Source organism: Triticum urartu, chromosome 4A, assembly GCF_056163025.1.
Source record: "Triticum urartu cultivar PI428250 chromosome 4A, HENAU_Tu73, whole genome shotgun sequence".
In the NCBI taxonomy this organism is placed as follows: domain Eukaryota; kingdom Viridiplantae; phylum Streptophyta; class Magnoliopsida; order Poales; family Poaceae; genus Triticum; species Triticum urartu.
This window is the reverse complement of record NC_141876.1, coordinates 518,498,562-518,521,544: the sequence shown is the minus strand read 5'-3', so window position 1 is coordinate 518,521,544 and position 22,983 is coordinate 518,498,562. Positions and strand designations below refer to the sequence as shown.

Sequence of the window (22,983 nt, the reverse complement as noted above, 5' to 3'; positions counted from 1 at the left end):
GCAGAACACTGAAAAAGAAAACAATTCGGTAATTACCAAAAAGCTAAACGTACAATATGAGAATATATCAAACATCTTGAGGTAAAGCACCATGAAGCGAGCATATAGTTATACTCTTGATTACTATCAATGGTTTCATTGATCCTATTTTGCGCAGGTCAATACAGAAGGAACCAAATCAGTTAACAGAGTGTATTTCTGACGAAATGTTAACCCTATTTTTACAGAGATGCAGAGGGAGAGGGAGACGGCGTGAATCTGAATGTTTGTACCTGGTAGAGGAGCTTCTCGAGGATGAGATCTGCGACATCCATGACGGTGTGGAAGCGGCCAGAGAGGAAGACGACCCTGTTGTATGTGCTTGCCGAGGTTAGCATGTGGAACCCTGCAGAAATGTGTTGCTAAACATCAGAAAATCTACCAGAGGTCTGTTAAAGAACTTCCCAAACCGCGGAGAGCCTAAACATCTACATCATGTGCATGCAAAAGAATGGCTTCATGATGCATGTAGAGTCCACATCGGTTGGTCTAAATCGTATGTAGAGTGCACATCACCTAGATGAATCACAAACAGAAGTAATAAATGCAAAAGCCAAATAGCAGCAAACACATGCATCACCATGAAGACCCTGAGCTCACATATATAGATTTACCATTCGTCCTCAGTACTATCCAGGACAAAGAGGCTACGTAGAGTAGAATACTAACTACAGTATCTGGTTGTTCTTGAACATCATAACAACATGAACTAACCAGGTGCGTCAAATACATAAATAAATGTATGTCGGACAAGAGGGCAGCAGGACCATCGACCAGCGCTGCATTTTCCTAGAAGCCAAAAGCACACACAACCGAAATAAACATGTCAGAAGAAAAATATACACTTGAGATTTTGTATTCAGTTGACTACAAATTCAAAGATACTTACAGTTGCACTGATGCAGCTGAAGCTGATGAACGTGCCCTGAGCTCCCAGCAGCTTGACATGCGTCACTCGCTTTTCACATGTGTAAGCAATGGGCAGACCATCCTGTAGATGCATGGCTGCACAAACAAACCATGAAAACAGCCAAGTTAAAAATTAAACCAAAGAATGAGTGAAAGATAAGAATCTCTATCAGGCTATGTTGTAATTGTTGGATTAATATGTTGGAAATTAAGAAGCATGATAGTCAGAACAGACTATATCACATATTATAGCAAGAATATGCAACTGCTGTTGAATAAAAACAAACCAAAACTATTATTGTTTCCAAATCTATTAGTTTGAAAATCAAGTGCATCGTGGGTCATGTAAACAGAGAAGCAAATGAGAAATTTAGATGTTGTTCAAAATATTTTAGTGGTACCATCTATAGTCAAAAGAGGTCATTTTGGGAGTTGGGACTAATATACATGTGGCTAATTCACGAATATCATGCATGTTGGGCTAACAATATTCTGAAATAAAACCCGCACATCATCTATCACATGTCTTGATTTCTAAGGCTTAATTAAAGAGATAACAGATATTACCAATGGGGTCATTTTAATTATTATAATTGTCATTTGCCCCGAAAAACAGTTGAAAACATCCTATATGCCACTGGGTGTCGTGTCATGTAAACTAAAATTCAGACAAAAAAATATAACACTAACTTAGGCAAGAAGCACTCTGTCCTCCCTTTCTTTCTGTGCCCGTCGACAAATCAAATGATGGCACGAAGTGAAACCAAACGGAAGGAAAGGAAAGGGGTCACTCTGTTCCTAGCGAATTTGGCCATATGCACACATATAAATCATGCCCACTAATTTGTCCATATGCACACATATAAAACAAATTGATGAGTTATGAGCAGGAGTTAACAACAGGCTACCAAGCACTCTAGCATATGGAGCCATCCCATTATATCCTCTCAGACCGTCACACCTCTCGGAGCATAGTCGAAGACAAACCTTCAGAGGTTGAAGACAAACCTTCCTAGGAGAAATTGACCACGGCAACACCTATCCTTGCAACCAACCGCGAGCAGCAACCTAAAAAACAAGATCAAGCCGCAAGTCAGCCTTGAGAGAGAGAGAGAGAAAGAGAGAGAGAGAGAGAGAGTGAGGGAGGGAAAGGGAGAGGAACCTGCGGCATAGGCAGTGAGAGGAACACGGAGGAGAAGGGGTGGAGTGTGGCGCCGGCAAAGGAAGTACCCGACGCAGCGCCAGCGCCGTTGGGGGCCAGCCTCGACCCGCGGGGCCGTCGCCACCGACGCGCTGACGGGGTACGTGCCGCTCTCGGCCGGCCCTGCAGACCGTCGGCTCGGAGGAATCGACCCCCCAAGGGGCGAATCCATTGGCCACGGGAGAGAAGGTGAGGGGATTGGGGCCGGCGGGGATGGAAAGAGGATGGGGCCGCGGTGGCGGTGGTGGTGGACGACGGCGACGGCGCAGGGGAGGTGGGCGGCGGGGGTCTGGCGGGCTCGGCGAAGGAGACGGCGGCGGCGTGGGGTGCTGCTAGGGTTAGGGTGGAGGAGGCGTAGAGGAGGAGGGGGAGGGACGAGCGGGTGCGGGAGGAGGAGGCGGCGGCTAGGTCTCCGTCACAGGAGCGCCCGGCCCTTTTATACCCCCACCACGCAAAATGACCAAAATGCCCTGATGGGGGCATGGTATTTACATTCTGTTGCCATTACTATTCATTACAGCAGTGTTTCTTCCAGATCGGACGGCCCAGATCCTCCCACCTCTCGATCCAACGGCCCAAAATCCATCAAGCATAGCGATCCAACGGCCGAGAATCACTGAACTCTGTAAAGCCTTATAGAAACATCTTTCTCTTATCTCTTGATTTCGCGAGCACGACGAGAAAGGAATGAGAGCGCTGTTGCTCCGGAGGCCTGCCAAGACGCACAAAATCTACCACACGGCCCCTACAAGGCCCGCTACGCTCCCAATTCGGCGGCTGGCCCATCGACGAACGGCGAGTCATCCCCCCACCCCCAGTCCTGCAAAGACTCCGGCCGAGGGAGCAAAGGGGCAGAGGGAGTTCGCTGCTCCACAGTCCAGACCAGATCCGACGCCGCGGCCATGGATCCCCCGCCGCGGCCGCGCGCCCTCCCCCTCGCCGTCCCCCTCCTCCTCCTCCTGCTCGCCTCCCCCGCCGCGCTCGCCTGGAAGAGGGACGAGTTCCGCAACTGCAACCAGACCCCCTTCTGCAAGCGCGCCCGCACCCGCGCCCCGCACTCCCTCGACGCGCCGCTCTCCCTCGTCGCCGGCTCCCTCGCCGTCTCCCCCGAGGGCTCCCTCACCGCCGAGCTCTCCCACCCCTCCCGCCCCCGCCCGCTCCTCCTCCGCCTCTCCGCGCTGCCCCCGCACGCCCTCCGCCTCCAGATCGACGAGGACTACTCGGCCAACACCCCGCCCAGCCGCCGCTTCCACGTCCCCGACGTCCTCCTCCCCGACGTCGACTCCCGCGCGCTCCACCTCTCCAAGCCCAAGACCGTCGGCGGCGCCTCCACCGTCGCGCTCTCCTCCGACCTCGACGTCGTCGTCAAGCACGATCCCTTCGAGCTGACCGTCCGCCGAGCTGGCTCGGGCGACCCCGTGCTCTCCTTCAACTCCCACGGCCTCTTCGACTTCGAGCCGCTGCAGGAGTCAAAGCCCGAGGGCGAGACCTGGGAGGAGCAGTTGAGGAGCCACACCGACACGCGCCCCCGCGGCCCGCAGTCGATCACCTTCGACGTCTCCTTCTATGGTGCCGACTTCGTGTATGGCCTCCCCGAGCACGGCTCCACATCGCTCGCCCTCCGTCCCACACGCGGCCCGGGGGTTGAGGAGTCCGAGCCTTACCGCCTCTTCAACCTCGATGTGTTCGAGTATCTCCACGAATCGCCCTTTGGGCTGTATGGGTCGATCCCCTTCATGATTGCACATGGTGCAAGTGCATCTTCAGGATTCTTCTGGCTTAATGCCGCGGAGATGCAGATTGATGTGCTTGCACCAGGGTGGGATGGCGCAGCATCAACGGAGAATGGGAGAATTGACACGCTGTGGATGGCTGAGGCTGGTGTGGTTGATGCGTTCTTCTTTGTTGGTTCCGAGCCGAAGGATGTGATCAAGCAGTACATCAGTGTTACAGGTACGCCCTCCATGCCACAGCAGTTTGCAGTGGCATATCACCAGTGCCGGTGGAACTACAGGGACGAGGAGGATGTTGCTGGAGTGGATGCTGGGTTTGATGAGCATGATATTCCATATGACGTGCTCTGGCTCGACATTGAACACACTGATGGCAAGCGATATTTCACATGGGACCGTTCCACATTCCCGAACCCAGAGGAGATGCAGCGGAAGATAGCAGATAAGGGGAGGAAGATGGTAACTATTGTAGACCCACATATGAAGAGGGACAGTGGTTACCACATCCATGAGGAAGCTACTGCCAAAGGTTACTATGTTAAAGATGCAAGCGGGAAGGACTACGATGGGTGGTGCTGGCCTGGGTCATCATCATATCCTGACATGTTGAATCCTGAAATACGGGACTGGTGGGCTGACAAGTTCTCCTATCAAAACTACAAGGGATCAACTCCAACGCTGTACATTTGGAATGACATGAACGAGCCATCAGTCTTCAACGGCCCTGAGGTATGTTTCTGAATTGCAATATGCCTATGCATTATCTTGTGAAGGCGAGGTTTACAGAAAAACTGAAACATTTTATGCATGAATCAATCTTCTTCAATAGGTCACCATGCCTAGGGATGCATTACATAATGGTGATGTTGAACATCGAGAACTGCACAATGCATATGGGTACTACTTCCATATGGCTACATCAGATGGGCTTCTCAAGCGAGGTGAGGGTAAAGACAGGCCCTTTGTTTTGTCAAGGGCCTTCTTTGCTGGAAGTCAACGGTATGGGGCAGTTTGGACCGGTGACAACACTGCAGATTGGGATCACCTTAAATCTTCTATTCCGATGGTTTTAACTCTTGGTCTTACTGGCATGACCTTCTCTGGTAGGTGGACCTATATTACAACTTCACCTCATAATCCTGATGTTAAAAGCCTTACTAACATGTGAACCTTTGACAGGTGCGGATGTTGGTGGATTCTTTGGCAATCCTGAGCCTGACCTATTGGTGCGTTGGTACCAAGTAGGAGCTTTTTATCCTTTCTTTAGAGGTCATGCTCACCATGACACCAAGAGGCGGGAGCCATGGTTATTTGGGTAATGCCACAAATAATTAAATTTGTAGAGTTTTGTTTATCTTGGAAATTCTCAACATGGCTGGTAATCCCCTCTGAGAAAATATATTAAAGAACTGGCTGATAATTGAGGAAAATTTATTACCATGACGTGACTTCACACTATCATCTAGAAAATTTAAGCTGATAACTTAGTTTGGAAAAGTAGATTATAATTGATATTTGTTTCAAGGCTAACATACTCATTGTACTTACTACAGAGAGCGAAGAACTGCCCTCATGAGGGAGGCAATACATATGCGGTATTCATTGTTGCCCTACTATTACACTCTGTTCCAAGAGGCTAGTGTAACTGGTGTTCCTGTTATGCGTCCTTTGTGGTTGGAATTTCCTGATGACAAGGAAACATATAATAATGGTGAGGCTTTTATGGTTGGGCCAAGCATTTTGGCCCAAGGAATTTACGAAGAGGTGAGTAGTGATACTGCATTTTTTTTCTAAATCACTCATATTTTGCTGGAAAATGCAGCATGCATTTTAATATAATAACTTCATGCAGGGCCAGAAATCAGTGTCGGTTTACCTTCCTGGAACGGAGTTATGGTATGACTTGAGAAATGGATCACCATACAAGGGAAGTGTGTCACACAAGCTGCAAGTTTCAGAAGATAGCATACCAAGCTTCCAAAGGTCAGGCACAATTGTGCCAAGAAAGGATAGATTCAGGCGCAGTTCTACTCAGATGGTGAACGATCCATACACCCTGGTATGTCAAACATGTTTGCCTGTGTAAACATCTTGCTATTTGGTAACTCATAATCCCATTTAATAGTTCTCTTGGTGATGTGCAAATAGTCATTAAAAGTGTTAATATCTACCTGGTATTTCATAATATTTTTTACCAATGAAAAGTTGCATGTGAACCTTTTTCTTTACTAAAGACGTTGCATGTGAACCTTTTTCTTTACTAAAGACATGTTGCTTGTGAACCTTAGCTAGCTCCTTCCAGATTAGTCGATGTAGTTATGAGGATCAACTATACATCATATTGCAATGCTTGTTAAATTATTAGGCTCATTGGTCTGTTGGATAGGGGTTGCTGTGATTTCATCGCTAGAATTGAGCATTGGGCACATGCATTACTTCTGCAAACGCAAAACTAGCTAAATATATGACCATGCAAATCTGTTTGGTTGATGTAGCTACTAGCTACATACTAGTGTGGTTTATTCTCTGAAGTAGACTATTTAACTCTGTATGTTTGCAATGATCAGGTGATAGCCCTCAATAGCTCGGGTTCTGCAGAAGGTGAACTTTATGTGGATGATGGGAAAAGTTATGATTATCAGCAAGGGGCATTCATCCATCGGCGTTTTGTATTTGCAGACAATAAACTAACTTCAATCAATATTGCGCCTGATAGTCTGGGCAAGAAGGTGTATTCAACTGAGTGTGTGATTGAAAGAATTATAGTGCTTGGGTTATCATCGGGAGCAAAGAAGGCTATCATTGAACCTGGGAACCAAGAAGTGGAAATTGATCTGGGACCGATTAGTTTAAGGAGTGGTTCAAAGTCTGTTGCGCCAACAGTCAGGAGGCCCAATGTTCGTGTTGTAGATGATTGGACGATAAGGATCGCATGATATGCAGCCCATTCACATCTGGAGCCTGATGTCTCCATTGTTCGCTGTCAGGCTATAAACTCGAGCAATGCTAGAAGCGTAGTTTCAGACTCGTAAATGTTATCTGTGGACACCCAAATTTCATTGTTTCAGACTTCCAGTGGACCCAAAATTTCTGCAGGTGCCTGGTACGCATGCTGTTTGTACTCCCAATTTTGACATAAGTCGTGACATAAATTGCTGATGTATACCTGTAGCACTTATACTGAAATTGGTGTGCCACGTATGATGTATGCGATATGAAGTTCTTGCAACATTGCAATTTAGTACTTTTTTTTTGTGTGTGTAATCTTGGATAGTTCTTTGCCTAAGATTGTAATCCCATCAACATAGGCAACATAGCCCAAACACAAAGGTAACAAATAATGCCTTCTCAGACAGAATGCACATACTTTAAGAGCTTGAGTTCCTGCAACTGCAGTTGTGAGTTGTGGCAGGCAGACCAAAGTGTAGTATCCAGTTGTAACTGCTTTCAGCCCTGCGGCTAGTTATTATTAAAACGTTTATTACATTCACTGGCTGAAGTAGGAAATGGCGGCAGGCAATGCATTCAGCCCCCAGCCTCTGTTCCGACCTAAGAGTGTAGAATGCCTTGAAAGTGGCGCATAACAACATAAGTAGGAGTACTACTGTATTACTCATTTTCAGCTTGGATGTTTGTTTGACAATCTTTTTTCCGTGAAGACAATTTTATTTCCCAGCTCGAAAACAAAACCTCATCTTCGGCAAGAAGAATGGTCTCGGGTACATTCGATACAAGGATTAAGAGAGGAAAAATGACATAACTAGGGATAGACCAATGTATCAATGTAGTATGATTTTTACAGAGCACTGGTCCAATTAAATCGCCATCTCCGGCACAGAACAAGGACATGAATCACAAGATCAGAGTAGCCTCTCTCTCCCCCAACAAAAGGCAGACGGCCGCGAAGCAAAGCAATAAGCCCCATCTAACTCCAATACCCCAAGCTTAAAACAGCAACACAGTACTACACTTATTCTAATTACATGGAACGAGCGTATGCATATGGCTATCTACCAGCCCTGCACTGTAGACAAGCCGCCATCAATCTCGGGAGCCGATCCATCACTTCCGGAGGAAAGCCCATGGCCCTCTCGCTGCCCCCATCCTGCAGACATCAGTCACAAAGCCTTGATGAGCCATAGCTGAAAGATTATGGAACACATATTTTGCAAGGATTTCACAGAGAACAGTTCAATTTTCAGCAGGATTTGAAAACATTCCTCCTGTGAACGGCACTAGAAAAGGGCCGGGGATACCGTAGAAATGGAGGTACTGATGAAGTGATGAGGAGGGGGGGTAGGGTGGAGCATAGTATCGTTCATACCTCCAGGTGCTGGCTACGGTCCTGAGGCTCATGTAGATGGTCAATGCGACCCATATGCCGATGAATCCCTTGTGCGCAGAGAGGTACACCAGGCACGGTATGGATATGGACGCCACCCCAACCTGAAGGTTTCCATGGGATCCAATTTCAGTCTCGGGACAAGTTTCAGAGCTAAAAATTTTGATGCTGCTGTGGAAGGATCTACGGTACCATGGAGTATGCAGAGTAGGTGTAGTCTTGTGCTCCGAAGTTGATGCCGTCGAACACGAACGCCAGGGCGTTTATCGTCTGCGTGCCGGCGACGAACTGAACATCCCAAACAGAGCAGCTATATTCAGTGCCCGAATCCTGGGAAATAGTCATCTCTCGTATGGAGTTCTCATGTTTTGAACAGCAAGGCTCTTACCGGGATGCCTTTGTGGATGACGTCGATCACAGCGGCGTCCTTTGTGAAAACGCCGGCGCCGAACTTCATGAAGAGACCAAGCACCACCGTGAGGCCCATCCCCAGAACAATGCTCAGCTGCAAGGCGAAAAGAGATCGCCATTAGCCTCTTCTTCTCGATGAACCGAAATGCGAACCTTTTGCGTGTTCTAGGGGGAAAAAAGGGAGAAGTGGCAAGAATCAACTGTGACAAACCTGCAGAACACGAGAGGTCGCGGCAATCACCTTCTTGGTATCGTTCTTGGCGAACGCGCTTGCGAGCACTGCCTGCAAGAACTCATCCACAACACGCCCCAGTTTAGCACACTCTCTATCTAGTCTCTACTGAAGCTGCTTCTCATGGACTAATTAATCTATGGGAATATGACATGGCAATCTGACCTGTCCAGCAACGGCCAACCCATCGGCGAGAAGCGACGTCGCGAGCCAGAGCTGGCAGCAGATCTGGAAGGCCGCCATGATGGTTGGTCCGTCGCGGGCTGCCAGCGACGACGCCAGAGTGACGCAGAATGTCACCGCTACCACCCTCGCGAGCAGCAGGAATCCTGAAGAAAACAGAGCACTTTCAGAGCCATTTCCAGGGGATCAGTGACAATGAGAGATGTTATCCAGTTCCAGGGTTCCAACTGTATCTCACCACACCCAAGAAACCGCCCAAATTTCAGGGATTTAAGGCTCGGTGGGATAACATCAACTTGCTGGACGAGCCGACATATCAAGATCATGGTTATCAGGTACCTGAAGAAAAAGATGGATGGGGAGTTGTTAGGACGGACTGAAACACATAGGCTCTAGATGCTACTGGTATAGTGGTGAAACCTACTGGGAAATGACATGAGCAACTGCTGCACCAGTGACACCCATGTGGCAAACAAACATCAAAATTGGGTCTAGGATGATATTTGTTGCATCTCCAACCACTGCAAAAGAAATTGCAAGGAAATGTTAGTAACGCTTCAGATATTTTTCCTTGAAAACAGATATCCATATTCCAGCTGAAAGAATGTAAATCATCGCCAGATATTCTTACCGGTAGCATACAACGGTGTCTTTGTGTCTTTGAAGCCTCGGAAAACACCCTGCATTGCCAGAGACAGGAGAACAGCGGGAGCGCCAAGTGATCTGATCGTTAGGTATCGAACCGCAGGTTCTAGCATTGGTGAGTCCTGGAATAGTGTGATGCAGATGAAAATATGAATCATCATCATGGATAGCAAGAAACTACAGAAGTAAGATAAACTTGGACAGATAGAGAAGGTAACAACACCTACATGTTTCACACCCATGATGCCCAACACAACTTTCGCCGAAAAGATGAGGAACACGGCCTGGACTAGCCCGAGAAATGAGCCAACAATTAGAGCCGATGTCACAGAAGGTATGTACCTTCTCTTGCACCCTTGATTGGAGAGATCAGCACACTCTGTGGGTATACAAGAATTAGCGCACACCGGCGTCTCACCACCTGTAAAACAGAGTTCCACATAGGGATTCATGAAGAATACTTCAGTCCTGAGGTCAAACCAAATTACCGTTTAGGAATTATATGAAACCAGGTGTATTGCGAGAAATCGGTACCAGATGCGGGCACATTGCAAGCATCTGAATGCACATGAGCGGCTTTCTCAAGGTCCTTGCTGTTATTTTCTTCTAGGTATTTGCTAATGATGGCATCTTCTTCAGCGACGAATGATGTTGTTACGCTAACGAGCGGGTAGATGCAGACTTTGGAGACTTGGTTAAATATGGCAATAGAAACACCAACAGCTGCTATCTCCACCGAACCTGATCATTGAAAAATCGTGCACATATTTACTGCGTTAAATCTCAGAGCAGTAGCAGCAGCCTATCTCTTACAACACACAAAGTAATGTGAGACAACTATGAGAACAGATGTCTGAAAGATTACAGATTTTTTTTGTGACTTGCTTGCAACTGAAAACTAAAGCCAAGGACCTGGCATACTAAAAATACAGAAAAAATGAGAATATCTTTCAAAAGAATCATACTTTTTTGTGTGTAAATGGGGGAACACACTCAAAACGGAAAAAAATCAAAATGGGGCTGCGGTGACGCCTCTCGACAAGAAATGAAACGGACGAATGGTTATTTCAAGGTAACAAAATGAAGAGAATGAGCTCAGCATGTGCCTGGCTAACCAATTGTGTAACGAGAAATTGCTAGTGGCACGCAAAGGAATATTCGGAACAGAGGCCCTTGTGATGCACAAAAGAACAAATAAAAAGCGAAAATACTGTTACTTTAGATCTTTTATATAAGTATATAAAAACACCAATGTAACCGAATCAAAGGAAAGAAACGAGCAATTTATCAGCCATGACCATTAGCAAAAAACAGAAAAAGAAGGTGAGCGCAATTGTCGGCAAAGGTTAAAAATTCTCCAGCGCGCACTTCGTGGAGGGTTTTTTGGCGCCAAATGAGCCAGTTACATGTCCAAATCAAGCGATCGGTACTGTAGAGCAAAGTCGGTTACTTTGCCAAACTGACAAACCGGAAACTGAAGTAGGGACTATCCACTGACAGAAACAGCAAAGGTGGCACATATCGGGAAATTCCCTTGTACGACTGCCTAAAATCAGGACTGCCGGTGAAAATTAATTGAGAAGCCCTATCCGTGGTGAAAATTTATTGAGAAGCTCCATCTATCCCGCGGAAATTCCGCAAGACGCGAACGCCGCGAGGTCGCGGCACAAGTCAAGATGGTGCAGCAACAGCGACTCATAGATGTTTCTTCTTCATTGCGTAATGAACAGATAGATAGATAGGTTGATTGTATGGTGATATGTATTTACCTAGACGGCCGATGAATGCTGTGTCCACCAAGGAGGCGAGGGGATCGGCGGCCAAGGCAAGCGACGCCGGCACCGCAATGCGCAGCACCTCTGACCCGAGCTCGTCGAGCTTGAAGACGCTCCTGCGACAGGTTACAGTTAAGCACATCAGACGTGAGGAACACGAGCACTCCCAAGACAGACGTACTCGGGCGCTAAGGTGGAAGGAAATCGACGAGATGCATGGGACGAGGGCGAACCTGATGTTCATGACGAAGAGGTACATCCCTGTCGTCCTGGGCCAGCCGGACAATGCAGACGGCGCCGGCAGCTCCTCCACGGCCTTCTCCTCCGGGCCGTGCCCGTTCGCCGCCGCGGCAGCGTCTGCGGGAACGTCGACGGCCACCCGCTTCTCCCCCACGGCCATGCTCGCCGCCGCGCCCTCCTCCATACACAGAGGTATGATGCTTGCCTGAGACTGACTGATGGCTCGCTCGTTCAGGGTATACGTGCTCGCGCAGAGGACTGTGCGTGAGAGGAGGGATGAGAGCACAAGGAGAAGCGGCAGCTCGCCCCTACTTATACGGAAACCGATCAGCAGCTGTCACATGGAAAGGCGAACGGGGGCAGGGCGTGTCAGCCAGTCCCTCAGATGTGGCGACGTGCTCCAACGGTGAAATGTTTCTCACAAGAAATACATCAGCTTTTCTCAACAACAAAAAAGATAGATAAATCAGCTGACATGGAGGAAGGAATCAGCTCGTGCCGTGCGTGCGGTTATGTGTGCGTGTGGTCAGTGTGTGTGTGTGCATGCAGCGCAAGCAAAGGCGAAAACAGAAAGGAATCGGAGTTTTTTTCGTTACAAGAGCAGGAAAGCGACCGGCCGCCGTGACGACCGGGCCGGGGCGCAACGCGACATGGCCGGGCGTTACGGCCGGCTGGCGACGCGTGCGGCGAGGCAACGGCGAGCTGCACGAGGTGCATGCTCCTGCCGACGAGAATGGAGCGGAACGCCCGTGCTCCAGGGCCGGCCGCCGGGAACGCTCCGATCGCCGAGTGCCCGGCGAGCCGAGGGGTCGACGTGATGCAGCCGGAACGCGTGACGGGATGCGTGTGCGGGACGCCGCCGCGCCGGGCTGGCCGGGGTTCCGGCCGGGCGTGGTATTGGTTGGTGCCGTTACGTTGCGTGATCGAACGCACAAGCTAGTGGACATGGCGATCGACCCAGCGGTGCCGTCGTCGACCCGTCAGTGCCGTCCCGGCAACTGCCATACGTACCACCGTTGGGATGGCCTCGGCGATACGTACGGTACGGCCTCGCCGGCCGGCGTAGGCGGCATGGGCGATCGATCATCGTCTCGACCGGCCGGAAAGAGTTTCTGTTATCGGAACCCCCCCCCCCCCCCCCCCCCCCCCCCCTCATCTCTCGTACGGCAATGGCATGCTTTAGTTTGCTTCGCCCATCGAACAACAGTGTCGCATGCGATGGGCCAGTAGTTGCACGCCAATGGTTAATTTCCCACGTGCCGCGTCGTCCGGTGCGATGCAAGTAACATGATAGAGATTCGGATCAACAATGGGCCGCGGCAAGGCGGCATGGCAAAAAGCTGAGGATTTTGGGGGTCTCGCCCAACACCCTGACCACTTGTAGGACGCCTAAAGATCATGATGAAGCTTCAGCGTGACGATTCTCGCAGAGGGGATCTCGAATGTTTGGATAAACGCCCGTTTTGAGTATGGCAGGGGAACAACTAGCTCGAGACCTAGACGATGAGAGAGCTACCAACTCTCTTTTTTCACACCGGGAAGACTACCTTAAAGCATACAAAGCAAATGATGTGATATTATATATTACTCTAGATATGCAACATAGTAATTTTACTACTGTCACGAATTAATTTCTTGCATCCATGCTCATGTAACAAATTATGTCCGTGCAGTGAAAGATCATCTTACTAAAGGTAGTACTCAAACTACAGATGTATAGCGATTCTAGTGTAGTTTGGGCCATTCTAACATCAAGTTCACTATAATTTTGGTTACAAGATAGTGCATGCTTATGGGTTACCCACTAGTAATTTAGAAGTAGCATTTTTTTTTACATATCACATGCATGGTTGTTTGGCTTTGAAGAACTAGGGTAGTGGTTTTCCAATTGCGTTCCTTAGCCACCCCATTCTAGTCTGCTTTTTGCCCTGTTTATACTAGAATCTTCCTCCTCTTCAAGGTGGGAAGACGAAAAGGGGCAGCCATCTTGGTTTCCCAACTACTCGTGGCTATTTCTCTCTTCACTCTTTCCAATGAGAAAGATGACAGGAGTCCCTCCCATCTTATTTGGATATATCGCTGAGACTACTTGTCATCATGTTTTTATAGGCAATTTCCCCCATCTAGCATTGGGGAAAGGAGAGGCGAATATGCATTCAATGGAGTGAACTATACTCCAAACATCTGTAGAACTAAAATGACACTTGAATATACCAAATGGTAACACAAGATTCTGGATTATTCCTCATCAATGGCAAGCGAGTAAATATAATGCAGTCCCCTCAGGAAAGCTACAATATATGTGAGGCTTTTAGTATGCCATAAGTTTGCGCCTCCATCGCTTCATTTTCGAGAGTGAATTTTTGCGCAACTAGTTGCCACTACATTTAATTATTCAAAAACAAATCTCCAAGTTTCCAAAAAAATTGTGAAATGAGCACCCCTAACATATGACTCTTTCTATCCGATATTCTTTAGAGAGAAGTGCATATTTCAACCTTCAACTTTTGCCCTAGTCTAATTTACAACCCCGAACTCCAATACCATCTAAATTACAACCCCCAACTCTCAAAACCGGCCAGGATTCAACCCTCCCCTCTCTGTTGACAGGTCCAGTCAGCATGCCACATCAGCAAAAAATGCAAAATTTCCAAGGAAACAACCTGTAAAATCGAAGAAAATCCAGGAAAAGAAATAAGAAATCCAATTTCCGAAAAACACGGAAAAAAAAAGAACGAATTTCCAAAAAAAAATCCAGAAAAAACCCAAAAACTCAAATTCCAGAAAAAAATCATTTTTTATTTTCCCTAGCTTTTTTCGCGAATAATTTTTTCGGAATTTTGCCTTTTTATATTTTCCCTGATCTTATAGATTTTTATTTAGTTTTTCTTGAAATTTTGAAAAAAAAATCTGATGTGGCATGCTGATTGGACCCGTTGACTAGTCAAAACTGGTCACCCTAGGTCAAAACCGGTCAACAGGGAGGAGAGGGTTGAATCCTGACCGGTTTTGAGACTTGGGGGTTGTAATTTAAACGGTATTAAAGTTCAGGGTTGTAAATTAGACTAGGGTAAAAGTTCAGGGTTGAAATATGCACTTCTCTCTATTCTTTACAACACATGTTAACAGTCATCCATGACCATCGCTTCATGGGCTGCAACCATCGATCGCAGTTTTGTATGAAAATCGGACGCAAAGGTGTCGTATGCATAGTGTGAAATAATGTGTGCATGTAGTAAGTCATGCTATGCCGTGTGGACTGACACACATTAATCAAAAAGTTTGACTCACATGACATGTTAGTGATCTAAACGCTCTTATATTTGTTTACAGAGGGAGTACAAAAAAGAATGTTTTTTGGTTAGATAACTCGCACACTATTCGTTTCTTTTTGTGTTGAACAGTTAGCTAACTTGCATTCACCATTTTTTTCACAATTTTTGGAAACTTGGGAAAGTATTGAACAGCGAAAATATGTGTTGTGTAGTGGCAACTAAGTGCCAAATTTACTTTCTACATTTCTGGTCCATGTCCTTTTCAGGAAAATGACTTGGCTAGATTCACATACTCCCTTCGTCCCAAAACAAGTGTCTCACGTTAGTACAAAGTTGTACTAGAGTTGAGACACTTATTTTGAGACGGAGGGAGTATTAAATATACTACAACCATTTAGTGTACCCCGTGGCAACTAAGCCACAAAACATCAAACATAGTTCATCGCCAACCTTTATGAAAAGCAATCTGATCTTAAGCCACAAAAACATCAAACATAAATATGTATTGGTGCTGTGATTATGTTGCTGATGTGCCACTAGCAGTTTGGACTGACCACTTACATAAATAATTCCAATCATACATATATAAGTTGGTACGTTGCTCTTTCTACTTTTGATTGGCTAGCAAAGTAACCTTGCTCCTTTTGACCATAATTTGTGTATCAGGTTGGAGTCATCTAATTGTATGTTGACAAAACTCAAAAGGCAAACGACTCAGTGATAAAAGCAAATTTAGTGTACGACATGTACGATAGTATGGTGTCAGCATATCGTTTGTCGTATCACGTTAGAAATTTTTAGTGGCGTTGAGAACAAAGACCGGTTCGAGAGTCAAGGGAGTGTGAAAAGGTCTAAGCATTAGAATGAAAGGATGGAAGAAACAACAACATTGAATAAAGAGAAAATAATCATGTACTATACCAATATTGTTCTTGAAACAAAATTCTCTACGGCTACATTGCTATCCTTTTGTGCCATCTTCAGGTGGCATGGTTAACTACAACAAGAGAAGCCAACCATCTGTACCAGAAATAAAGAACACGGTAGTGCGAGACTTTGTTTTCATGGATAACAATGTCATATCGAAGTTGCGGTGTTTCTATGCCCTATGCTTAGATACATCTGAGAGTTGCGACAGACGATTCAGACTCCAGAGAATGTGTTAAAATAGACTGCTAAAAAATTAACTTCTTTTTTGTGATAATCAAATTTAACTCAAATACCTGGCATTCAGTCTCACTATAAGTTTCCTCAAGAATATCTTGCCCAAGATAGTGCTTCAAGGATAAGGCTAGAAATAGACAGATGTGACCATTGAATTGAAGCTCCACAACAAACAATTCTGGGGGAGAATGCATAGCATAAGATGTGATACTAATGCTCGACAAAACTTGTCATACCTGGTGATTCCAAAATAAAGTTAGGGCTTACTGGCTAGCACCATCTATGTTGGGCCAGCCAGGGTTTGATCATCATGCTCACCAAGTTCCTCTTATATGCATGACTATTTTTTTATAATTCCTATATTCTTAAAGCTTCTGGTACAAAGTATCACCAAGTTCCTCTTATGCATGACAATCATAGTTGTATTGTGTTTGTTGCATATTTGTATATATTCTGTATGTTTTTACTAAATCTTGTTTGTTGTGACTGCAAAAAAGTGTACTACTAAAAAGACACGAGTTGGCCCAGCTATCACAATCACAGTGAACAAAATAGCCCGAAACAGTATCCATGAATTTGAAAAATTTCTGTATAAAACCAATCAACACACCGAGAAAACAACTGCAGTAACAAAACTACAAGTGTTCTGTCTAGTGCGTATTTGACCAGTCACATATACTCCGCTCTTATCATCTTCTGCATCCGTAGTCCGTACATTTGAGTATTATCACTAGCAGACAAACAAATAAGCAATGCTTGATCAGATGGTTTTATCCCGAATGTTGGCCACTCTAAAAGCAAAAAAGCCAAGAAATGTCACATTATATATATCCCGATCGAACTGTTTATAAATGTATCCAACAAAAGGGGAGTGGAATGCGAGCTGCGTCATCGGCAAGTTAAGCAGCTTTCGGAGACTAATACCATGCTGATAGGTGGTGCCTGCCAGCTTTGGAGTGCTTGGTTGAAATGGAGCAACAAAAAAGGCGTCTACGATATCTGAATCTACTGACGTGTGGTTACCCTGATCGCTCTTTCTTGTGTAACAGCAACCAGGCCAGCTTTGGACTGGTGCCGGCCAACTTTAGAAAACCACTACCCGACGGAGCGTGAAAAAGAAGATTTAAAGGTGCAGATAAACGCGCGAATAATATGGCTATCAATCGGTTAAGCTTCTCTGGCACAGCATCTATATTCCCGGAAATGCAGCTTTGCATGGCTTTTACTTCTGATTTATGTGTGCATATATCAATATATATGCATTATTGTTTGGTCAACTACGTAGTACGTGGCAGACTCATGCAGAGTGCGCAGAAGGATACAACCAAGTTCTACTCCTGCGTGGTAATCCACCGCATATCTTCGCCAAAAAAAGACAGTAATCCACCTCATAGAGCGACTGCATGTGTGTAGAGTGGTTGATTAGTCTAGTATCCTAGCTTCTTGTAGTGCAACGATCGATCACAGTCGAAGCGTACACCGTGGACAGAGACACCTCTCGACCGGGCCAATTTGTGGTTAGGAAAACACTTGCACTTGCTCGGATGGTTGGTTACGTTTAACGATCACCTACTCTAGCTAAAACGTCGGTACATTGAGAACTACGCATCACGGCCTGCCGTGCAACACGTCACCGTCGATCACTATGCTTGGGCTCGGCTCAGCCATGCCTCGAAGACATTAGCTAGCTATGTTCTTACGATTGGTCGAGCTCCCGTCCGAAGAGCACTATATCGACATGCGATCGATGATCTAGCTACCTGTAAGAACGATCAAGCAGAAGCAGAGACAGAAGCCATATCAAAGCATGCGCTTGCGTACCTCTGGCCTGAAGTGGCGAAGCGGCCGGCGACTGGGTGCCGAGCTAGCTGGCCGTGTGTGTCTTTGGTTCCACTTGCACTCTTGGGCGCTGAGTGCAGGGAGCTACTGGCTGCTGCTCCACCCTGGCTCGTGGCCCCTATTAATAAGCGCCGTGAGAGGACGGCCGGAGGCACGATTCACGCGCGCGTACTTGCGGTCGCGCGACGGCTCGAGGGTCCGTTGGATTCCCGCTGCCTTTTTCGCTAGCTCTGGAGTCCAGGTCGGAGTCGCAATAGCTAGGAGAAAATCCTTGTTTAGTCGCGGGCCGCGTGGCCAGCACAGGCCCGCGCGTGTCGCCGCCGTACACCGGGCCGCGCACCGGCGCCCCGTCCGCCGTGTCACCGCGCCATTGGCGGCTCGCCGGCCAGGAAAAGTTCCGGCTGCAGCGGGAGCGCGGTGGTGCGGTGTGCGTTCACCAGTATACAAGTCGAGGATATAGGTCACTCACTAGTCACTAGGAGGCCTTCTCTCTCTCTCTCTCTCTCTCTGAATAAAAGAGGTCAGCAATGGAAAGCCTGGCCCGCTTCTTTTCCCGGGGGATGATGGCCCGCCCGCCTGCGTCGCCTTCGTGCCACCCCTAGTTTACGCATTCCATCGACCTCCTTTTCCCGGGGGAAGAAGAAGACGTCTGTGTGGAAAGGAGCTGCACCGAGGAAGGAAGGAGAGGGACGATGGAACCCGTGGGAAAGTTAGGTTGCGGAGGTCGGTCAGAGTAGCGGTGACAGTGAGAGTGGTGCACGCGCCATGCATTTTATTTTATGTCTCGACCGAGGACAAGCTAGGCCACCAAGGACGGCCTGAGCTACGCCGGTCGCCGGGCCAAGCACTCCCGAATAATTTTCCTGCTGATAAGTTGATCTGGTGATTGCTTTTTGGTCTGAATACTTGTGCGCGCGCGCCAGTGGTCGCTTGCGTGTGAGCTCGCCGTCGGTGCTAGCTGGGTGGCGGCTCTCTCCATCAACCGTGTTGCCAACGGTGGAGAAGAAGCTTGCGTCGACTACGGTAAAATTACCGGCTGGTGTCATTACATTCCACCCAAACCAGAAGCCTAGGTTAGTATGTACTATATGAATGGAAAGTTCGACTTCTGCAACTATTGCCGACGGTATAAAATTTAAAGGTCTGTCTAGGACTCAGTCGACTGAGACTTCGCGAAGACTTAATGGGCTGACATAGGGATTAGGACATCTTCAAGACGGACACACAACCCTTCCATACTTGTTGGGACTGCGGAAGCTATACAACGCGCGCCTGTGTCGCTCCGCGGCGCGATCCGGACGCGATTTCTCTCGCAAACCGAAAACAAACGTGGGGGAGCTTAGCGAGAGTCCGGACTTGTGACGTCCCCGATTCAATCATACACTAATCATACAAACGTGTAAGATTAAGATCAGAGACTCACGGAAAGATATCATAACAGAACTCTAAACACAAATAAAAGTCATACAAGCTTCATATTACAAGCCAAGGGCCTCGAGAGCTCGAATACAAAAGCTCGATACCAACGAGTCAACGAAAGCAACAATATCTGAGTACATATATAAGTTAAACAAGGTGCCATAAGATGGCTAGCACAAACAGGGATACAGATCGAAGAGGCGTAGGCCTCCTGTCTGGGATCCTCTTAAACTACTCCTGGTCATCGGCGGTCTGCACGTAGTAGTAGGCACCGTCGAAGCAGTGGTAATCGTCGTCGGTGGCGTCTGGCTCCTGGGATCTGCCAACTGATTGCAGCAACCGGGTATAGAGGGAAAAGAGGTGGCCAAGCAGCCGTGAGTACTCATCCAAAGTACTCGCAAGATTGACATCAGATCTACACTACATATGCATCGGTATCAATAAAGGCGTAGTATTTGTGGACTGAACTGCAGAATGCTGGAATAAGAAGGGGGGAGAAGCTAGTCCTATCAAAGACTACACTTCTGACAGCCTTCATCTTGAAGCATATAGAAGAGAGTAGCTGAGGTAGTAACAAGTAACGTCGTATAGCATAATCCTACCCGACGATCTTCTCCTCGTCACCTTGTGAGAGAGCGATCGTCGGGTTGTATCTGGAACTCAACTAGGTGTGTTTTATTAAGTATTCGATTTTAGTTGTAAGAGGTCGGAATACAACTCCAAGTCGTCCTGTTACTGTGGACACGACTATTCGAATAGATTAACTTCCCTGCAGGGTCGCACCACATTACCCAACACGCTTGATCACTCTGGCCGCACACACTTTCCTGGGTCATGCCCGACCTTGAAAGATCAACACGTCGCAACCCTACCTAGGCTCAACAGAGAGGCCAGCACGCCGGTCTACATCATAAGCGTGCAGGGGTCTTGGGCCCATCATCATTTGCACTCTTGCATGTTGCGTGGGCGACCGGGATCAGTTATGGCAACCTCCTTTACAAGGCAGGTGCTTACGGGGACCACCCGGGAGCGTGTCGCTCAGTCACTGACGTCTGGAAAGCTTTGGCTGATACTACGATGCCGGTTTCCCATATCTTGCCCCGCGTGGTAGTTAGTGTGTATAGGTCAACGACCAACTTGGATCAAATATCCAAACTCGTTAGGCGGGTTATTTTGAAGTAACTGCGGACAACGACCAGGGACCAGGCCCACCTCTCTCCTGGGTGGTCTCACCCTGCCCCATCGCTCCGCCACAAAGATCCACTCGAAGGGTCGTCGGGAAACAAGTCCTTTCAGTCCCCAGTCCGTGAATCACTCGCGGGTACTCTACGAGCCGACCAACTTTAGTCACAACATTGTATCATGTGTAATGAGTATATATGTATATGAAGGAAATATGCCCTAGAGGCAATAATAAAGTTGTTATTTATATTTCCTTATATCATGATAAATTTTTATTATTCATGCTAGAATTGTATTAACCGGAAACTTAGTACATGTGTGAATACATAGACAAACAAAGTGCCACTAGTATGCCTCTACTTGACTAGCTCGTTGAATCAATGATGGTTATGTTTCCTGGCCATAGACATGAGTTGTCATTTGATTAACGGGATCACATCATTAGAGAATGATGTGATTGACTTGATCCATCCATTAGCTTAGCACGATGATCATTTAGTTTTTTGCTATTGCTTTCTCCATAACTTATACATGTTCCTATGACTATGAGATCGTGCAACTCCCGAATACCGAAGGAACGCTTTGTGTGCTATCAAATGTCACAACGTAACTGGGTGACTATAAAGATGCTCTACAGGTGTCTCCGATGGTGTTTGTTGAGTTGGCATAGATCGAGATTAGGATTTGTCACTCCGAGTATCGGAGAGGTATCTCTGGGCCCTCTCGGTAATGCACATCACTATAAGCCTTGCAAGCAATATGACTAATGAGTTAGTTGCGGGATGATGCATTACGAAACGAGTAAAGAGACTTGCCGGTAACGAGATTAAACTAGGTATTGGGATACCGACAATCGAATCTCGGGCAAGTAACATACCGATGACAAAGGGAACAACGTATATCGTTATGCGGTTTGACCGATAAAGATCTTCATAGAATATGCGGGAGCCAATATGAACATCCAGGTTCTGCTATTGGTTATTGACCGAAGACGTGTCTCGGTCATGTCTACATAGTTCTCGAACCCGTAGGGTCCGCACGCTTAACGTTCGGTGATGATCGGTATTATGAGTTTATGTGTTTTGATGTACCGAAGGTAGTTCGGAGTCCCGGATATGATCACAGACATGACGAGGAGTCTCGAAATGGTCGAGACAAAAATATTGATATATTGGACGGCTATATTCGGACACCGGAAGTGTTCCGGGCGATTTCGGAGAAAACCGGAGTGCCGGAGGGTTACCGGAACCCCCCGGGGAAAGTTGGGCCTTCATGGGCCATAGGGAAGAGGGGAGGCAGCCCACAAGGGGAAACCGCGCCCCCTCCCTCTAGGGAGTCTGAATTGGACTAGGGAGGGGGTGCGCCCCCCTTTCCTTCTCCTTCTCCTCTTCCTTCCTTCCTTCCTTCCCCTTCTCCTCCTAGTAGGACTAGGAAAGGAGGAATCCTACTCCTACTAGGAGGAGGATTCCTCTTCCCTTGGCACGCCACTAGGGCCGGCCGGTCTCCCCCCTTGCTCCTTTATATACGGGGTCAAGGGGCACCCTAGGAAACACAAGTTGATTGTTTCCAGCCATGTGCGGTGCCCCCTCCACCATAATCCACCTCGGTCATATCGTAGCGGTGCTTAGGCGAAGCCCTGTTCCGGTAGTATCATCATCACCGTCATCACGCCGTCGTGCTGATGAAGCTCTCCCTCGACACTCTGCTAGATCATGAGTTCATGGGACGTCACCGAGCTGAACTTGTGCAGATCGCGGAGGTGTCGTACTTTCAATACTAGGATCGGTCGATCGTGAAGACGTACGACTACATCAACTGTGTTGTCATAACGCTTCCGCTTACGGTCTACGAGGGTACGTGGACAACACTCTTCCCTCTCGTTGCTATGCATCACCATGATCTTGCGTGTGCGTAGGATTTTTTTTAAATTACTGCGTTACCCAATGGTATATACCCGTGATCAATACCCGCCGTGATCATGACCCGATAATATAGCATGGCATACGAACAAGAATATAGGGCCACTGATGGAATACTAGCATCCTATACTAAGTATTTAGGATTGCAAGTAAAAGTATCAACAGTAGTAGCAAAGACAGGCTATGCAGTAGTATAGGATCAAACCGATGAAACAGTAACAACTACACTACTCTAATGCAAGCAGTAGAGAGAAGGAGTAGGTGGTATCAGGATGATCAAGGAGGTTTTGCTTGCCTGGAAGCTCTGCGGAGAAGGACGGGTCGTCAGGGGTGTAGTCAACGTTAGGAGCATCGACGTCAGTCTCAAAGTCTACCAGAGAGAATAGGGGGAAGAAACAATGAATAGAATGCAAACAGATGCATTGCGATGCATGACATGGCAATAAGCGGTGCTAGGTGTGACCTAATGCAGTAT

The 22,983-nt window shown here is 47.3% G+C and overlaps 2 protein-coding genes and 1 long non-coding RNA gene across 5 annotated transcripts; 1 reads left to right on the top strand and 2 right to left on the bottom strand.

The window, feature by feature from the left end:
- Nucleotides 1-752: 752 nt before the first annotated feature.
- Nucleotides 753-2,762, bottom strand: LOC147976373 (uncharacterized). Its single transcript, XR_015601475.1, has 4 exons — nt 2,111-2,762; nt 1,936-2,016; nt 929-1,044; nt 753-828 (listed from the first exon to the last, which is right to left on the bottom strand). It is a non-coding gene; the product is annotated as an uncharacterized LOC147976373 (long non-coding RNA).
- Nucleotides 2,763-2,928: 166 nt separating this feature from the next.
- On the top strand, nt 2,929-7,126 carry RSW3 (Glycosyl hydrolases family 31 protein). Its single transcript, XM_048716053.2, has 6 exons — nt 2,929-4,611; nt 4,712-4,985; nt 5,062-5,197; nt 5,436-5,646; nt 5,735-5,941; nt 6,450-7,126. The coding sequence occupies exons 1-6, from the start codon at nt 3,052-3,054 to the stop codon at nt 6,816-6,818; spliced, it is 2,757 nt and encodes a 918-aa protein (XP_048572010.2). The 5' UTR covers nt 2,929-3,051; the 3' UTR covers nt 6,819-7,126.
- Nucleotides 7,127-7,634: 508 nt separating this feature from the next.
- Nucleotides 7,635-18,235, bottom strand: LOC125552482 (protein DETOXIFICATION 42). Of its 3 annotated transcripts, none has more exons than XM_048716057.2 (14): nt 17,971-18,235; nt 11,704-12,146; nt 11,465-11,586; nt 10,230-10,436; nt 9,923-10,116; nt 9,682-9,817; nt 9,475-9,571; nt 9,289-9,389; nt 9,033-9,196; nt 8,847-8,918; nt 8,613-8,729; nt 8,417-8,512; nt 8,207-8,328; nt 7,635-7,987 (listed from the first exon to the last, which is right to left on the bottom strand). In XM_048716057.2, the coding sequence occupies exons 2-14, from the start codon at nt 11,892-11,894 to the stop codon at nt 7,945-7,947; spliced, it is 1,662 nt and encodes a 553-aa protein (XP_048572014.1). In that variant the 5' UTR covers nt 11,895-12,146; nt 17,971-18,235; the 3' UTR covers nt 7,635-7,944. The 3 variants fall into 3 exon arrangements, with proteins under 3 accessions (XP_048572014.1, XP_048572011.1, XP_048572013.1); XM_048716054.2 differs by having other exon boundaries at nt 11,704-12,044; XM_048716056.2 differs by having other exon boundaries at nt 11,704-12,018.
- Between the last annotated feature and the right edge of the window lie 4,748 nt (nt 18,236-22,983).